This window comes from Palaemon carinicauda, chromosome 17 (genome assembly GCF_036898095.1).
Source record: "Palaemon carinicauda isolate YSFRI2023 chromosome 17, ASM3689809v2, whole genome shotgun sequence".
Lineage (NCBI taxonomy): Eukaryota > Metazoa > Arthropoda > Malacostraca > Decapoda > Palaemonidae > Palaemon > Palaemon carinicauda.
Window position 1 is genome coordinate 97,048,997 of NC_090741.1, and position 19,894 is coordinate 97,068,890.

At 37.7% G+C, this 19,894-nt stretch overlaps 1 protein-coding gene across 1 annotated transcript; it reads right to left on the bottom strand.

The window, feature by feature from the left end:
* Positions 1 to 865: 865 nt before the first annotated feature.
* On the bottom strand, positions 866 to 2,392 carry LOC137656470 (uncharacterized). Its single transcript, XM_068390643.1, has 3 exons — positions 2,243 to 2,392; positions 1,446 to 2,084; positions 866 to 991 (listed from the first exon to the last, which is right to left on the bottom strand). The coding sequence occupies exons 1-3, from the start codon at positions 2,390 to 2,392 to the stop codon at positions 866 to 868; spliced, it is 915 nt and encodes a 304-aa protein (XP_068246744.1).
* Positions 2,393 to 19,894: the final 17,502 nt, after the last annotated feature.

Genomic DNA, 19,894 nt, shown 5'->3' on the forward strand with positions numbered 1-19,894 from the left:
AATAGAAATAAAAAAACACAGTACATAGAAACAGCATTTATCGAATACTCTTGTAAAACCGAATGATCTTGATCAGTATTAACTCCTCAAAAGTCTTCATTCCAAGTGTGTGTGTATATCATATATATATATATATATATATATATATACCATATGTATATATATATATATATATATATACATATATATGTACATATGTATATGTATATATATATATATGTATATATATATATATATATATACGTGTATATATATATATATATATATATACATATATATATATATATATATATATATATATACATATGTATATATATACATATGTATATATCTATATATACATATATAAATATATATATGTATATATATATATATATATATATATGTGTGTGTGTGTGTGTGTGGGTGTGTGTGCGTATGTGTGTGTGTTTGTATTTGTATGGAGTGTATATTTATGCAAAGTAAAAGAAATACTGGAACACTGAATGTCAATATGGCAGTTTGGAAAATGGTAGCAGTCAATTTGTATGCCCACTAGGGAGAAAAACATCACACGGCACTTGGGTGAGAGAAGAGTTCACTTGCAGAAAAGGTGAGAGAGAGAGAGAGAGAGAGAGAGAGAGAGAGAGAGAGAGAGAGAGAGAAAGAGAATGATTCAACTATAGTACGGAAAAGCCTCATGTTCTTGGAACATTTCTATTGTGGTGAATCTCTGCTGTGGGTCGAAGACAATTTCGTTTTGATAACATAAGTGTCATCGATGAAACTCTCTATTCTTCGAATGCTGGAAATTGAGATTTTTTTTTTCACGAGGAGGTAATATCATTACATAGTCCCTATGTCTCGTTTGACTCTTACTTCTCTCCTACTTCTCTTGCTTCTCTCCTTCTTCTCTTGGCTCTCTCCTCTTGCTTCTCTCGTTCTTCTCTTGCACATCACTTTCTTCTCTCGTTTTTCTCTTTTTTGTGTCATTCTTTTCTTGTATATATCGCTGTAATATTGGTTATTTCCTATTTCTTTTGCTTTTTTCCTTCTTATCCTGCTTCTCTCCCTCCTCTCTTGCCTCCTTCTCCTTTCTCTTGGTTCTTTCCTTCTTCTCTTGCCTCTTTCCTTCTTCTCTACCTTCTCACCTTCTTCCACTGCCTCTCCCTCCTTTTCGTGCTTCTCTCCATCTTCTCTTGCTTCTCTCCATCTTCTCTTGCCTCTCTTCTTCTTCTCTTGCCTCTCTCCTTCTTCTCTTGCCTCTCTCCTTCTCTTAGTTCTCTTCATCTTCTCTTGCTTCTCTCCATCTTCTCTTGCCTCTCTCCTTCTTTCTTCTCTTGCCTCTCTCCTTCTTTCTTCTCTTGCTTCTCTCCTTCTTCTCTTGCTTCTTTTCATCTCCTCTTGCCTCTCTCCTTCTTCTTTTGCTTTTCTATCTTCTCTTGCTTCTCTCCATCTTCTCTTGCCTCTCTCCTTCTTCTCTTGCTTATATCCATCTTCTCTTGCTTCTCTGCATCTTCTCTTGCTTCTCTCCTTCTTCTCTTGCTTCTCTCCATCTTCTCTTGCTTCTTTCCATCTTCTCTTGCCTCTCTCCTTCTTCTCTTGCTTATATCCATCTTCTCTTGCTTCTCTGCATCTTCTCTTGCCTCTCTCCTTCTTCTCTTGCTTATATCCATCTTCTCTTGCTTCTCTGCATCTTCTCTTGCCTCTCTCCTTCTTCTCTTGCTTCTCTGCATCTTCTCTTGCCTCTCTCCTTCTTCTCTTGCTTCTCTCCATCTTCTCTTGCTTCTCTCAATCTTCTCTTGCCTCTCTCCTTCTTCTCTTGCTTCTCTCCATCGTCTCTTGCTTCTCTCCAGCTTATCATGCTTCTCTCCTTCTTCTCTTGCTCCTCTCAATCTTCTCTTGCCTCTCTCCTTCTTCTCTTGTTTCTCTCCATCTTCTCTTGCTTCTCTCCTTCTTCTCTTGCTTCTCTCAATCTTCTCTTGCTTCTCTCCATCTTCTCTTGCCTCTCTTCTTCTTCTCTTGCCTGTCTCCTTCTTCTCTTGTTTCTCTCCACCTTCTCTTGCTTCTCTCCATTTTCTCTTGCCTCTCTCCTTCTTCTCTTGCTTCTCTCGACATTCTCTTGCTTCTCTCCATCTTCTCTTCCTTCTCTCCATCTTCTCTTGCCTTTCTCCTTCTCTTTCTTCTCTCCATCTTCTCTTGCTTCTCTCTATCTTCTCTTGCCTCTCTCCTTCTTCTCTTGCTTCTCTCAATCTTCTCTTGCCTCTCTCCTTCTTCTCTTGCTTCTCTCCATCTTCTCTTGCCTCTCTCCTTCTTCTCTTGTTTCTCTCCACCTTCTCTTGCTTCTCTCCATTTTCTCTTGCCTCTCTCCTTCTTCTCTTGCTTCTCTCGACATTCTCTTGCTTCTCTCCATCTTCTCTTGCTTTTCTCTATCTTCTCTTGCCTCTCTCCATCTTCTCTTGCTTCTCTCCATCTTCTTTTGCTTCTCTCCACCTTCTCTTGCCTCTCTCCTTCTTCTCTGGCTTCTCTGCCTCTTCTCTTGCTTCTCTCCATTTTCTCTTGCCTCTCTTCTTCTTCTCTTGCTTCTTTCCATATTTTCTTGCTTCTCTCCCTGTTTTTTGCTTCTCTTCATCTTCTCTCTCTTCTCTCCATTTTTTCTTGCTTCTCTCCATATTTCCTATCTTCTCTCCATCTTCTTTAGCTTCTCTCCTTCTTCAAGGTCGGCCTCAATTGAATTTTATATTCTAAGATCGTTCATTCACTTGGGGAAACCTAGGCAAAATGACTCACTCTTCCCGAGAAAAAATTCTCTTTCTTGGGAGAAAAGAAAACCTCATGGGAGTCGTCGAAAGTATTTTTTCCTCATCATTTTTGTCTTTTTATATATATTCAAATGTTTCATCAAATGTGAATATCCATATATTTATCATTATCATCCTCCATAGTCATGGAGGATGAATAACAAGCTGAATTATAATGGTTGAAGTTGACACCATGTATATCCGGTACTTTATTAATATCAATGAGGACGATAACAAAGATGATAATGAGTTTTTTAGTAACGTAATTGAATATGACATTAACATGTATCATAACATGAAACAATTGCACAAAACTGTGAAGCACCACATAAATCATTCGGAAAATAAATTTATACCTCAGTTTTCTATTTATTTGTATTTGTATGTTTATTACTTTTTATGAGTCAAATATTTAAATGAACATCTATCAAAGCTATGCTATAATTTGCAAACCCCAAAACTACAAAATGAATGCGAAAAAACAGGCATGTTTCGTGATTTTGTCTTAATGGTAAAAAAGTATCAAATAAATCATGAAAAAAGGTGAAATATTTTTGAATATCCAAAGTATCAACATAAACCGAAAATTTCGTATTATTTTCTCTTGTGGTATTTTATATATACCATGTTATCAATAATGAAAAAAAAATCAGCTCCATTTCAACTTTTACTCTGCTATGAAGAATGTCATTGTTATTATCATTATTTTTATTATCATTATTATTAATATTCTTGTTCTTGTTGTTTTATTATATATTCCCGCCTGATTCATAATACTTCCAGTCAGAATTAATTGAATAGGATTTCTTGTGGATATTTTCTTTGTTGGGAAAAGATATTCATTTGAATAGAACAAGAAATCATTTCCTCTTGCGTTTGTCCAAGAGAAAAGGACAGCAAAAGTCTTTGAAAAACGTCTTATCTTAACTCCACTTGAGCGGGAAGATTTTTCACCTCCTTTTAATTAACTTTGGATCGAAGTTAAGGTCAAGGAGGAGTCAGTTAATCATTCTTACTTTTATGGTCGAAATGAGTTTTGAAGAATTGGTGGATTTCCTTAACTCGTAATCTTTATTGCGAAATTTTATTTAGTGGATTTCGTTTTAATCTTTGTAAATATCTACCGAGGTTGACGGATAGACAGAACCTCTTTTATTATCTTCTTAATATTTTTAGTTTGGTGATATTGATTTTGTTATTAATAATTTTTTTTTTCGAGATTTGTTGACAAAAAAATTCAACACAAAATCACACAAATGAAGTAGCTTCATTTCGTATAATTGATGTGAATGCATAAACAAAAATACATCAGATTATATTTTGGTGGTTTGAGAGAGGAACATATATCTGTTATCTATTTCAGACCAGATGTGGCATTGTTTATCGGTAATATCTTTAATGTCATTAGTCGGACAGTTATAACACTCTGACACAATGGTTATAATACCCTCCGAAATTCATAGTGTTATAGAAGTTTCTCAAACTTACAAACTTTAGAAGTTTACTCTTCATCATGTTCCTCATTCCCCCCAACAAGGTCCCCCACATCACCTTGGCACACCCATCTACCTATCAACTATACCCTGTCCCACTCCCTTCTCTTCCTCCTCCAATTCCGCCCCCCCTGCCTCCTTCTCTCTCTCTCTCTCTCTCTCTCTCTCTCTCTCTCTCTCTCTCTCTCTGTACAAAATTTGAGATTTGCAGATGACATGGTTGCATTTATTTAATTATGAGAAAAATTACAAAAGATGATAGAAGATTTCAATAGAGAAAGCAGAAATGTAGGACTGAAAATGAATATGAGTAAAACTAAGTAAAAAATGCAGAGACAGCAAATAAGAGTTATGGATGAACCTCTAGAGATTTTAATGAACATACTACTCAGGACAGACGATAGTGTTTCCCTAGGACATGAGACCGAAAGTGATAGAAGGATAATCATAGGATGGCGAGCCCTTGGTTAAAAAAAAAAAAAAAAAAAAAAAAAAAAAAAAAAAAAAAAAAAATTATGTAATGTTAAATAACACTTTCTCTAAATTTAAAAGTAAATAATCAGATGGTCCTACCAGTTTTATATTTATAGATCAGAAACTTTGACCCTTCCTAAAGCCTTAAAACATATGCTAGTTAGGCTATAACTCGGAGAGATATGGAAAGAATAATGATGTTTTGATGGGCCGAGAGAAGGTTGTGACTCAAAGGCAGGAAGCAATCAACTGAGTAACTTTATTAAAGAACACTCTCCTTTATATACAAAACCTCAAGGCAACAGGAAATTTCATGTTCGAGAAACAGACAATGTTACAGAGGAAAAACGCAGACATGTTTATTCTGGTTCTTATTAGTGCGAGGGAAGAGCGCAGATAAAAGCATAATATATACAGAATGATATATGTACGATCGTGTGACACACGGTTGGTATATGGCTCCCCCCCTAAAATGACATACTGTACATGTTGAATAGGGCTCCCTGATCTAGAGAGGCGAACTGTAGGCGGTTCATCTGGCAGAAGATAAGCAGGTTTTAGACGATTAATGGAGACCCAGTGTTCTTTGCCACGAATGATTAGTAGGAATGCTTTTGGACTGCATTGGATCACAAGCAAAGGGCCCGTGTAAGGGGGCGTTAGCGGTGGCTTGCTAGTGTCGTTGCGCAGGAAGACGTGCATTGCAGAGTGCAAGTCTGTTGGTATGTAATGCTTCGCTGGGGCTTGTAAGTGACGTGACGTATGCGCTGGAGATCGTCGGAGGAGGTTGTAGAAGGAAAAAATTCGGCAGGGACGCCCAGTGAGTCGCCATACACCATTTCAGCTGCTGAGACGTCAAGGGTGTCTGTAGGAGTGGTCCTTAGTCCCAGGAGGACCCAGGGAAGCTGAGTAAACCAGTTGCAATCCTTGCAGCGAGACATCAAAGCTGCTTTGAGGGTGCGATGAAAACGTTTAACCTTTCCATTGGCAGCGGGGTTGTAGGCCGTTGTCTGATGTAGGGTGATGCCCAGGAGATTCGCTAATGATGTCCACAATTGAGAGGTGAAAGTGGTTCAACTGTCAGAAGTAATATGCTCAGGGATACCAAATCTTACAATCCATCCAGAGAGTAAGGCAGATGGACATGAGGCGGACGTTGCAGTTTCCATGGGAATGGCTTCAGGCCAACGAGTGGAGCGGTCGATGACGGTAAACAGGTAACGATGTCCTTGTGATGTGGGTAGGGGGCCTACAACATCGACGTGAATGTGTGCAAAATGACGCTGAGGTTGAGGAAAGGTGCCCAATTCTGAATCCGTGTGTCAATGTACTTTGGAAGTTTGACAAGAAGTACAGGTGCAGACCCAATCCTTAGCATCCTTAGAAATGCCGTGCCAAATGAACTTTGCCTTCGGTAGCTGTGCAGTAGAATGGCACGAGGGATGTGAGAGGCCGTGAATGAAATCAAACGCCTGTCGGAGCATGGGAGCAGGAATTCACGGTCGCAGTCTGCCAATAATGACGTCACAGAGGAGGGTGGTGTTGGAGTCTTCTAGGGGAAAGTCTTCCCAACGGAGGGACGTGCAGGATGTCCTACATGCTTGATACTCTGGATCCTGTTGCTGGGCTTCAGCCAGGGCGTTGTAATCTAATCCCAGTTGAACGGCAGCCAACGTGTTTCTTGACAGGACATCGGCAACGGGATTAATTTTCCCAGGGACGTATTGAAGGGTGCAATTGTATTCAGCCACGGCGGAGAGATGTCGGCGTTGCCGGGCGGACCAGTCGTCAGACTGTCGAGTAAAGGCGTGCACCAGAGGCATGTGGTCTGTGCGAATGACGAAGGGCGTACCTTCTAAGAAATGGCAAAAGTGACGGACAGCCAAGTGCACCGCCAGTAATTCTCGATCGAAGGTAGAATAGCCCGATTCTGCCTTGGACAATTTTCTGCTGAAGAAGGCCAAAGGGCGGGGCGAGCCGTTGACCACCTGATCGAGTATTGCACGAATAGCGACGTCGCTGGTATCGGTGGAGAGAAGGAGAGGGGCATGTGGGATAGGAAAAGTAAGTGCCGCAGCGGTTGATAGGGCCTTCTTTGCATTGCAGAAGGCTGCTTCTTGAAGGGGACCCCACTTCAGGTCCTTTGGCTTGCCCTTGAGGGAGGTGTAGAGGGGAGCAAGAGTGGCAGCAATGGCTGTCAAAAAACCATGATAATAGCTGATCATGTCCAAGAATTCCTGCAGAGCTTTGACGGTCGAGGGCGCGGGGAAGTTCTGAACGGCTGCTACCTTCTCAGGGAGGGGATGGTCTTCTTCTGGAGAGATGCGGTGCCCTAAGAACGACACTTCGTTGGCGCCAAAGGTACACTTGTCGTACCGAACTACAAGGCCGTTTTGTTGCAGGCGGTCGAGCACGATGCGCAGGTGACGGAGGTGTTTCTCCTTTGAGGAGGAGAACACAAGTATGTCGTCTACATAACATATACAGAGAGGGAGGTCCCCTAAGATGCCATCCATAAGACGTTGAAACGTGGCCCCTGTATTACGAAGGACAAAACAGGAGTAATTGAAGGTGTATGTACCAAACGGAGTGGTGATGGCGGTCTTGGGGATGTCTTCTGGGTTCATAGGCACCTGATAATACCCCTTCAGGAGTTCGAGCGTAGAGAAAACCTTCGCTTTGTGCAGGTAGGAGGTCACGTCGGCAATGTTTGGGAGGGGGTAGTGATCCGGTTCTGTTTGCATGTTCAGGCGCCTGTAATCCCCGCACGGACGGAGGGAGCAGTCTCTCTTCAGAACGATGTGTAAGGGTGACAACCATGGGCTGGAGGCCTTTTGGCAAAGGCCCATTTCCTCCATTTCGGCGAACGTCTGTTTGGCGGCTGCCAATCGTTCCGGTGCCAGACGTCTGAATTTTGTGAAGACGGGGGGTCCCGTCGTCTTGATATGGTAATAAATACCATGCTTGGCAGGAACCGTGGGCGTTTGGCGAAGTTCTGGACGGAAAACTTCCGGGTACGACATGAGGAGGTGGGCGTAGGCATCCGTGGGTGCGCTGATATGGAGAGTGAGGTTAGAGGGGGCGGGTTGAAGAGGTGTCGACAAGTACGAGTCTGCGTTGACCAATCGTCGGTGAGCGACATCGACTAGAAGGTGGAAATAAGAGAGGAAATCTGCACCGAGGATTAGCATTGTGACGTCAGCAACGAGAAACTTCCAATTGAATTTACCGTTTCCAAACGATAATGTGAGGTTCTCGTAACCCTAGGTGGGTATCGCAGATCCGTTGGCAGCTACTAAGCAGACGTCGGCAGATGTCGACAGACTACGTCGTGTCTTGAAGAGTTTCCTTGGCAAAAGAGAACGACAAGCACCCGTGTCTAGCAAAAATCGCACGCCCGTTCCTGCATCATGTAAAAAGAAAAGATTAGAAACACGGGACGCCACCGCCACAAGCGATGGCATTCTTACACATTTTTTGGCCACTGACAATCCTTGGCACATTTCTTCTTGGTTGCCCCGAATCTGAAATGGTAGTAGCAAAACTGCGGCGGATGGGAGGTAGTAAGTGGCTGTAGAAGTCGTTTGTTGGGGTGCGAGCGATTGGTAGGTGGTGGGTGGCTTTGTCGCCACTTCGGCACGTCACAGGGTAGGCGTGTGTGTCCTTCGTCTTTTATGTCAGCTTCGGTTGACGTTGAATAGGCATCCTCATCGTCAGGGGTGGAGGCACTGATGGAGGTCTTGAAGTGGCTGTCCATAAGGGTGTCGGCTTTGGTCATCAAGTCCTTTATGGGTAAACTATCGACATTGGGTATGGCAGCGAGTATAGGTTCGGGTAAACGGCGCATCCAAAGAGCACGAAATAGCTTCACCTCACGAGGAGAGCCGTCTGCGGCAGGTTGAAGGCGAGCGATACTGGCCATTTCCCTGAGGGAAAGCGAAGCCCTTTGGTCTCCCTATGGTTGCTGCGAGAGCTGAAAAAGCTTTGCTATACGGGCGGCTAGCGACGGGGAGTACTGCTGCAGAAGGTATGTTTTGAGGGCGTCATACGCTATTGGGGTGTCTTCTTGTTCACAAAGCCAGTCATATATTTCTGGGACGATGTCCTCGGGTATCGCCGCGAGAACATAATCTGCTTTGGTTGATGCGAAACTCGACTTCTGCGCGCTGAAACCAAGCAAACGCCTCTCCGCTGGCAAACGATGAAAGTTTCAATGGGGCAGCCGCAGCGCCAACTTCCGTAGAGTCCTCCATAGTACCAACGATGAAGGGGCGAGGGGGGTGGGGGTGGAAGGCGGTGGGAGCGAGTCGACTTCTGGGGTCACCAATGTGACGGGCTGAGAGAAGGTTGTGACTCAAAGGCAGGAAGCAATCAACTGAGTAACTTTATTAAAGAACACTCTCCTTTATATACAAATCCTCAAGGCAACAGGATTTTCATGTTCGAGAAACAGACAATGTTACAGAGGAAAAACGCAGACATGTTTATTCTGGTTCTTCTTAGTGCTAGGGAAGAGCGCAGATACAAGCATAATATATACAGAATAATTTATATACGATCGTGTGACACACGGTTGGTACAATGTGAATTACAAGAAGAGACAGAAAGAGAGCAGCATTTAAACGAGAGCAATGTAATGAGAATGACTGATAATAGATGGACATTAAGAATAACAGACTGGGTCTCTAAAGATCGCAAAACAAGCAGAGGAAGGACGAGAAGACTATAAATTGGGGAACTAGGAAAGTTTGTGGGTGTGGATTGGCATAGAAAGATTATAAATATATGGAACATGCCTGAGGCCTTTGTACTGTAGTTGATTAGTAACGGCTAACGATAATGATGGTGATGATATATATATATATATATATATATATATATATATATATATATATATATATATATATATATATATATATATATATATATATGTGTGTGTGTGTGTGTATATATATATATATACATATATATATATATATATATATATGTGTGTGTGTGTGTGTGTGCATACATACATATATGTTTACAGTATATATACATTTATTTATGTATATATTTTTTTATTTAATGGGAATTTATTTGTAACTTCCAAATAGATTTTAATGAGCCTCTGTTTTCTCTGAATTTTGCTTTCACAGAAGTGTAGTTTATTTTCGACAAGTTTCATTAGTATCGGAGTTTTTTAATAAGTTACGTACTTGGTTCACTAGGGCACCAGTCCCCATTGAGGTACTACCGCTAGGTAGTTATTAGGTACTTTGACTAGCCAAATAGCACCAAATATTCTAGTATATCCTTTAGACATTCTCCTCTTTTCTTATACACCGGACAAAAGATAACCGAAAAATTCTTCTTAACTGAAGTGCTTCATTACTATACTGTAATTGTTCTGTGGCCATTTTCCTGGATAGTGCCATAGTCTCTGTACCATAGGCTTCAACACTCTTGGGGTACAGTTCTCTTGCTTGAGGGCACGCTATTCTATCTGCTTCCTTATTTCCTATCCTTAATGGGCTATTTATCCTGTTCGAGCTCATGGGTTTATAGTAACCTGTTTTTCCAACTATGATTATGGCTATCTTGTAATAATAATAATAATAATAATAATAATAATAATAATAATAATAATAATAATAATAATAATAATAATAATAATAATAATAATAATAATAATACTTTTTAATGAAAATCCCCATCATTTATGAGTGAACCTGTGATGATAATTAGATCAAGGATTATATATAATTGTTTTTACCATTGAGATTTTGCTTTTAAAAACGATTATTATTTACCGTTTGTAAACACAGACACATACGAACACACATACACACACACACACACACACATATATATATATATATATACATATATATATATATATATATATATATATATATATATATATATATATATATATGTATATATATATATATATATGTATATATATATATATATATATGTATACATATATATATATAAATATATATATATATATATATATATATATTGCCTGTGTATGATTTACGAAAATATATCGAGACAAATTTATATAATGCTATCTATCTCTCTCTCTCTCTCTCTTTCTCTCTCTCTCTCTCTCTCTCTCTCTCTCTCTCTCTCTCTGATTGCTTTCCTTATTTTCATCCCGGTCAACCTATAATATTCTTTTGTCTTCATATCTTAATTTACCTTTTTCACAAAATTTCAAGGAACAGTTTTCTTACTCTGCTAAACTTTACCGAAAACCATGTTTGTTTTTCTTTGAATGAACCGAAATGTCTTTTGCGAAACCAAAGGGATGCATTGGCAAATCTCTAGTCCCCGAAGGACTCTCTCTCTCTCTCTCTCTCTCTCTCTCTCTCTCTCTCTCTCATCCTTCTACCTTGTGTGTCCTGCCAATCCTTCAGTGGACAACTTAGGATAATTTTGTAAACTTTAAATGTTCAATTCTGTAAAGAAATAGAAATACAAACATATATCATAAATCACAAGAAACGTGGCACCAGTAAAACCCTGTTTCAAAAGACATAACCAAAACATATTTTATCCTTTTTTTTTTTTTGAAGAATCATGAATATGAAAATAGAAAACCCTTTCCCAAAACACCGCAAAGATTTCCAAGACTCTTTCACTTCATGATATATTCCTTTAGATTGATGCTCAAGCTTTCGGAAAAATCTTGAAATGCCTGGAAATATAGTTCGTATATATTTATTTATTTTCACTTTTTCTTATTTCATACCATGAGTATTATGATTATATGATAATTCTATTATTGTTTTTGTTATGGTATTTATTAATTCTAATGGTCACAATAAAGTTCTGTAAACTAATTATTTTTTAATTATATGATAAACTCACTTGGACACATGTTTTGATTGATCGTTGTAGATTTCTCTGGCGTCATTCACGTATCATCAATGGGAAATCTTGTCAAATTAGCATTATATGTGACGAAAACTTTTTTTGTATTATTTTTATTATTGTTATTACTATCATTAATAATAATAATAATAATAATAATAATAATAATAATAATAATAATAATAATAATAATAATAATAATAATAATAATAATAATAATAATAATGTTGTTATTATCATTATTATTTTTATCATTTTTATTATTATTATTATTATTATTATTATCATTATTATTATTATTATTATTATTATTATTATATGCATGAAATAATGCTCCATAAAGCACAAATCAGAAACTGCGCAAGAATTACTACTGATCAACATGACCTGAACACAAGACCCAACTTTCTCTCTCTCTCTCTCTCTCTCTCTCTCTCTCTCTCTCTCTCTCTCTGCTGCATGATTGGTGCTACTCTCCCAATAGGAGCGATTAAATTAACGAATTCTCTTTATCGGGGAGACATCGAAAGTTTGTTATTGTTATGATTATGAGAACGCATAATTCCGGGACCAGCCGTAAAGCCGGAATTTACTTTGAATAGGAAGCTATATCAGAGAATGTTTCAAATATATATATATATATATATATATATATTTATATATATATATATATATATATGTATATATATATATATATATATATATAAAGTGTATATATATATATATATATATATATAAGAGAGAGAGAGAGAGAGAGAGAGAGAGAGAGAGAGAGAGAGAGAGAGAGATGGCGAAATCTAACCGATGTCCTTTGCGTCAATGGACGTAAGAGGAGATGATGCTGATGATGATGATCAATATAATTATCTGAGTAGATTATAATAATCCCTCTTTATAGAGAAGATTTTGAATTAGATAAAGAACAATTTAAAAAGAAAAGGGAAACAGTCGTAATAAGAATGACGTTACTGTCTAGGAAAGTCTTTTGGAGTCTGTTGAAGTCTTACGTGACATTGGAGAGTCGTACAGAGTCATGTAATGTCTTCAAGAGCCTAATATGGTATCACTGTGTTATTCGCCGCTTTGTAGAATGCTCCAAATAAATCTTAAGCCAGATGCAAACCTTTCTTTAGGCTTAATGAACTACATACTATATGACAGTTTTCTTGAATCTCTAATATTTTAAATGGCATTTTCTTATCGACTTCACTGATATTCATGATACCTTTCTGAGAGTGAGAATACATATACTGTATATATATATATATATATATATGTATATATATACACACATATATATGTATATATATATATATATATATATATGTATATATATACATATATATAAATATATATATACATATATATGTATATATATATATATATATATACACACACACATATATATATATATAAATATATATATATATATATATATATACATATATATATATATATATATAGACGACCTAAGAAAATTTGCGCATATAGACTGGTTACAGAAAGGCAGCTATTGTATCAATGAAAATCTCAATAACCCAATAATCAATACTTATGATAGCAATAGATTAATAAACATATTTTCTCTGGATTAATGCATAATGCATAACTGAAAGTTTTTAGAATTCCAATCAAAAACATAATCAGAATTTGTCCCATTTCTGATTTTTGAAAAAATATTCTGATTTCGAGGTCATGCAGCTGTTTAGCCCCTCAGAGTCCCGGTCTGCGAAGTCTGTGGCTTCCTGCTGATTGTCAGAGGTGCTTGTTGGGAGGACCTCAATAGCAGGGAAGCGGCCAGTTAGTTCATTCATCATTGTCGCCATTGTCGTTGATACGATGTTGATTGGAGGTGTTTTTTCAACCACAGGGGAAGAGGAACATCTGGGTCAAGTTCAGGTTGGAACTCCCTTGTTGGATGAACATAGCTTCCATGATCCTAAGCCTCCTACCTTCTGGGGCACTGCCAATGATCTTCGTATTTCTTAGGATGTGCTCTCAAAACACGTTCTTGTTGTGAGCAAGGAACTGGTGGGTCTTGATGGCTCCCTTCTGGATATGGCAAGATAATCTTTTGGGGAGTCTCATCGTTGTTATTCCAATGTAATGGGTTGGGGTAGGTTTCCACCGACTGGGCATTGGTAGAAATAAGCAACGTTGGACCTCTTAAAAAATCCTGATTGGGATGGGCTGGTTTGTTTCTCATTGATTTGGACCAGGTCTTCATGGTCTGATACCAAATAATCAGGTTGATTTTAGAGTCTTCTTGAATGGGTTTGACATAGTTCTTTATTATATCCCTCATGGCCTTTTCATCCTGTTTGTACTGGCTATGCATGATGCCTCTTTAGTATAAGTTGATACTAAAAAGCGTGCTTTCACTGGTGGACCCGGTCTCCTACCACTTGTCAATAGCACATTTGACCTCTCCTGGACCTGCCTGTTGGAATAGCCATTGTTAACGAGGGCCTGGGTAATCTTATCCAGTTTCTTGTTGATTTCTGTCCTGGAACAACAATGGAAAGGGCCCGACAAACGTAATCATGGATGGTGGAGGTCTTGTATCTAGTGAGATAATTACTATCACCATTCAAGCAAAGGTCTAAGTTCGTGTATTTTGAGTAGAAGATAGTATCAAAACCCTGCTTAATGGTTAAGACCAGGACATCCAGGAAGGGAAGGCAGCCGTTGTTCTGATGTTCCCTCGTGAATCTGATCAATACGTGTAGAAACACGCTCCTCGAGAACACCCATATAGAAGTTGGCGGAAAGAGCTCCCATCACTACACCATCCTTTTCAATGTAAATATGCCCATAGGGGGTGGAGAAGACGCCGTTTCGTATAGATTTCCAGGAGGGTGCGGGGGGGGGGGGGGGGGCTCTGGATGGGTCAAATCTTCTCTATGACACGGTCCAGGTTGTGCTGGATTGTCTTATCTACAGGGACGTTTGTGAAAAGAGATTCCATGTCGAGAGAAGTGATGTAATTTTCCCTGGAATGTCCTTTGATGGTTTTCAAGAACTCCATTGAAGAGGTCACGCTCTAATATCTGGGAACATACTGCAAGGTGTCAGAAGAGTATTGATATGTTTTGCCAGTTGGTAGGTCGAAGCAGGGCACTGACTAATGATAGGGCAGAGAGGATTTCCAGCCTTATGGGTCTTGACATTCTCGTAAAGGTAAAACAGTTCAAAGTCACCAATGATAGGCTTAAAGTGTATGATATTGGAGGCAGTGTTGAAGCCTGACGATAGATGTCCATGCTTTTCAGGGAAAAAGGCTGCAGTCTTGTCAGGTTTTTTGGGACAGTAACATAAGGCTTCATCCTTAAGTTCCTTGAAAGCAGTCCTCATGACCCTGGAAGCAATACCACTAGTGTACTTTATATGGTCCGTGAGGGCAACTGTTGTACGAAGGGTGCCTTTCTCTTGTTGACTGAGGGTGGAGTCGATCAACAGTTCAACTTCTAGTCTCTTATCCGTGGGTCTGTGGCAATATATAAAGTGGCATTCTAGTCCAAGCTTCAGTATCTGCTCCTGAGCAGGTGAAGGTGTATACAGAAAACATAAATTTCTAATGTACTTGCCTACAGCGGCAGGAAGGATTTGTAGATATGGAATTTCAGTATTACCAAAATAAGAAAAATATACTTGTCACCGCTTACAGTCCTTCCTGCTGCCATAGTTATGATTGGCTAATTGTTGACTTCTCCTCTTTTTGTTGTTTACAAGGAAACTTCGAGACCGGTGAATGTGTGAAAAGTCAGTACTAGCAGTCCAAGCAGTCTCAGCAGTCGAGGCAGTTCTGCCAGTCCGGTCAGTCCGGGGAGTCCTTGGTAGGACCCACCGCATACCCGTATGCCATTGAGCCCGTCTTCCATCGTCAGTGTGAGCCTGTCCTCATGGAGGATGTCTTAGACGAGGCTCTGATAATGTTATTAATAATCAAGGGTCCTTCAAGAGGCATTTGTTTAATATTCCCTTGGTTCCATAATTTGGACGGCTTAATTGGTGGCCACCTGGATGTACTCTGCCTCCTACGACTGATTTGTTCATCATCGTTTCGACTTTGACTCGCCTTGGTGGATGATTTGTGGAGAAAAGTCACGTTCTCCTAAGCATTGACTTCAATCCCTTCTTGCTCAGATGTTACCAAGTATTTTTGGGGAAAATACTGAATGGTAATCGTAACAATCTCTTTGAGCCTTTGTCGCTTCCTATTAAAGTCCTTCCCACCTGCTATTCGGTAGAGTACGGATATTCACGAATGTTTAATAGTTACAGAGGATTTCTCTTGTCCTTACAGTGGTTTCGCAACTCTACTGAAGGTTGTTGATGGGTTTATTGGACATAGTGGTAAGTTACTATTTGTTATTTCTGGATAAATCTGCATAAAATTGTAAGAATCTCCTTTAATGCAAGCTTACACGGATATTGTATTATTTCAGGGTAGGACTATCCAGCCTTGATATGGTTGTCATACTTGGTTTTTCTTGTTTTGACCTACTTACAGTAAGGTAGCAGTTTGCATATTCCTATGTATAAGTGCTTCTTGTCATAATATTCTTACCTATATAATTAAAGTTAATTCTTAGGCTTCACCACTAACGTGCTCTTTTTGTATTTCCCAGTAAGGTATGGAGGAGAAGCTGATTATTGAAGAGGAAGAGCCCTATGTCATGCACTTGACATATTTGCAATAAATAATAAATTTAAACATTTCAAAGGTGTATGAATTGACTCCCCTTCAGTATTTTAAGTACCTTATAAGGTGACTTCACAGTTTTTCAGCTCAAAGGGAGAAAGTTGTTCACTAACTCCTGTCTCTTATCAGGGATACAAATTTTATCACCGTTGATGGTAATAATTTTTTTGCAGATAGTTTTAATTTTCCGCGCCCAGTAATGGTCCTCAACAGTCCTTAGGGCACAGAAAATTTTATAAATGCTATTGAGGCAGCGATTTTCTTTAATGAAACAGTTAAAAGGAGCTCTAATCACAGTGTTGTTGTTGTTATTATTATTATTATTATTATTATTATTATTATTATTATTATTATTATCAATATCATTATTATTATTATTATTATTACTATTATTATTATTATTATTATTATTATTATTATTATTATTATTATTATTATTATTATTATTATTATTATTTGTATGTCTGTGTATTTGTGATTTACGTAACTTAAAAACTATTTGACGACCAAATTACATGAAATTTATTTAGATCATTAGCCATGATCCAAGGACAATTTTCTTACAGTTAAGGAGGGATTGGGTCAAAACTCAAGGCCAAGGTCACGAAGAGGTAGAAAACGAATTACAAAACTCAAAAACTATCGGACCAAATCTCATGAAATTTAAGTGAGATGATTGTCCATTGTCCAAGGGTGATTTCATTAGATTTGTGAGAGTGATTGGGTCAAAAGTCATGGTCAAGGTCATGAAAATGTTAAGAAGGTCTTTTTGCTGTATCTTAGTCAATTTTTTATCCGATTTGCATTAAAACTAGTGCCAAAATGTGCATAATTCAACTACCTATCTTTTGATATACAACATGATTTAGTGATATCATTATTCGTGTTTTTGTATTTATTTATTTGTATGTTTGTCTATGTGTTTTTTATTCACGTAGCTCAAAGACTATTTGACCGTATATTATGAAATTTGTTGGGATGATTGGCCATGATTCAAGGATAATTTATTATACTTTGGGAGTGATTGGGTCAAAAGTGAAGGCTAAAGTCACAAAAAGGTAAAAAGTGTATTTTGCCATATCCCTGCTATTACTGCCAAAACTAGCATAATTCAGTTTCCTATCTTGAGATATGTGTGTTTTGGGATCAAATACCCACATCATCATCAGTTATCTTGATGACAAAAGGGGCGGTGACGAGTGCCCGTTTTAGTTACTAATAATATTGATGTTGATTTTTTTTCTTAGAGTATTTACTGACTGAAGAAACCAGAATAATTAAATTAATTAAATTATATTCCTTAGGAATGCTTCCTTTCATAACCATTGTCTTTTTTAAGAAAATATGTTCATTTGTGTAAAGACAAAGCATCGTTTTCAAGACCCCATTGCTTCTTACGTATCTTCTGAGTTTGTCCAATATGAAATAGCAGCGAAATCTTTGAAAAACGTCTTGTCTTAACTACACTTGACGGAAAGATTTTTCACCATTTTTAATTAACTCTGGAACGAAATTAAAAGTCAAGGAGGAGACAGATAATCATACTTACTTTCTTGGTCAAAAGGAGTTTTCAAGAATTGGTGGATTTCTTTAACACATACATTTTTTTTTTTTTTACAATTCTTTTGGTGGATTTTATTTCAATCTTTGTAAACATTTACCGAGATTAACGGAAGGACAGAAAAATTCTTTTGTTATATTTTTGATAATTTGGTTTTGGGGGAAAATTTATTCGTATTCTTTTGACGAGATTTGTTGACAAACAAACATACTTGCAGAAATAGTTTGATTTCCAATACTTAAAGAAATTGCATTAATACATACACTTTGAATTATGTTCTTTTTTTTTTTTGGTATGAGATAGAAACAATTTTCTAATTCTATATGTAATCAACAAACGTGTTTTGCGTCTGTCATCGTAACGAACATAAACCACAATATGTAACGCTGAACGATATTCATATTTAGATTGATTAATTGATTTTAAAGTTCTTGGCATCCTGACACCGTGATATTTAGATATCTTAACAATAATAGCTTTGTATTTCTAAACTTTGAATTCATTCTTATCACAATCCTTGAATGTTTTTTTTTTCTCCTGTCAACGGGAAAATTGAAATCACTTGAAAAAAAAATCATGGGTTGAGAAATTAATTAGCAGATAGAGTGGATATGACTGTGTTGAGGTGGTTAGGCTATGTAGAGAGAATGGAAAATGATTGACTGCTGAAGAAGGTGATGGATACAAGAGTTGATGGGAGAAATACAAGAAAAGGCCAAGGCTCGGGTGGATGGATGGAATGAAGAAAATCCTAGGTGACAGGAAGATTGATGTAATAAAGGTAAAAGAGCGCGATAAGGAAAAGAACAAAAAAATTAATTCGTTTTTTTTTCTTGGATGTTGGCTACCTCCCAAAATTGTGGGAAGTGCTATGGTAGATTATTATTATTATTATTATTATTATTATTATTATTATTATTATTATTATTATTATTATTATTATTATTATTATTATTATTATTATTATCATTTCTTTACACATCCTAAATATTTTAAATGAAAACAGAAACTTACGAAGCAAATGGCAAGTCAGTGCAATTTAAATCCACAAGCTAGTTTCTCTCGTACTACACAAAACGCACCTATTGAGACCAATTGAAGCAATTTATGGAACTCATAGATTATTTGCCACCCTTGAAGGAGGTCTAGGAATTAGACCGAGAGGATGATGAAATAAAAATCAGACGGCAATTGTAGGGTCAATGGAATGGATGTCTTTTTTAAACGAAGCCTGACAACTTAGGGATTCGAAGTTTTGCTATTTAGGTGTAAGAAATATCATAAGAGACATCTCTGTTTTTCCGTGTCCATGTGCGTGCCTTGTTTATATTTTTCTTTGAGGGATTTTATTTATCAACTATTAAAGAATTAATGGAACTTGGGAGGCATAAAAATTGGAAGGAATAAGAGTCTTAGATATTTCAACACGAAACGACAGCAATCAGCAGTAGTTTGCAAAAATACAGGTGTTCAGCAGGTAAGACGTAAGTGTATTTACCCAATCATGAAATGAATATCATCAGTGGTGTAAATACAGTTGGCTTTTGTTTTCCCCATGAGATCATCAGAGGTCTTTTTTCTCCCTTAGAGAGCCACACTCATGAGTTTAGAAGTCTTCCTTGTCCAAGGAAGATTTTTGGCTTGAAGTTACTGTCTAGATGTTCATGTAAGCCTTTGGGATTGTCACAGTAATGCAACTACCTGTTATTTATTTTATGGTTAAGTCTTCAAATGAACCTTGGATTTTCCATAGAGAGTATCCATTTGACCGTCCTTGGTAATAAGCTAAATATATTTCGGCATAAGCAAGAGTGCTAACATCACACCAAGGGACATATATAGATTCTGAATTTTCGATTTTCAAGAATGTGGAGGTTTTCATTTAACAATGCAAATATATTTACATTTAAAATTTCCTTTGTCATAGCTTTTATATTGATGTATAACCCTTTGATAAACCAATTTAGTCCTGACGAAGAATCAGGTAAGAAAGTGATTTGAAACAGGTGTCGGCACT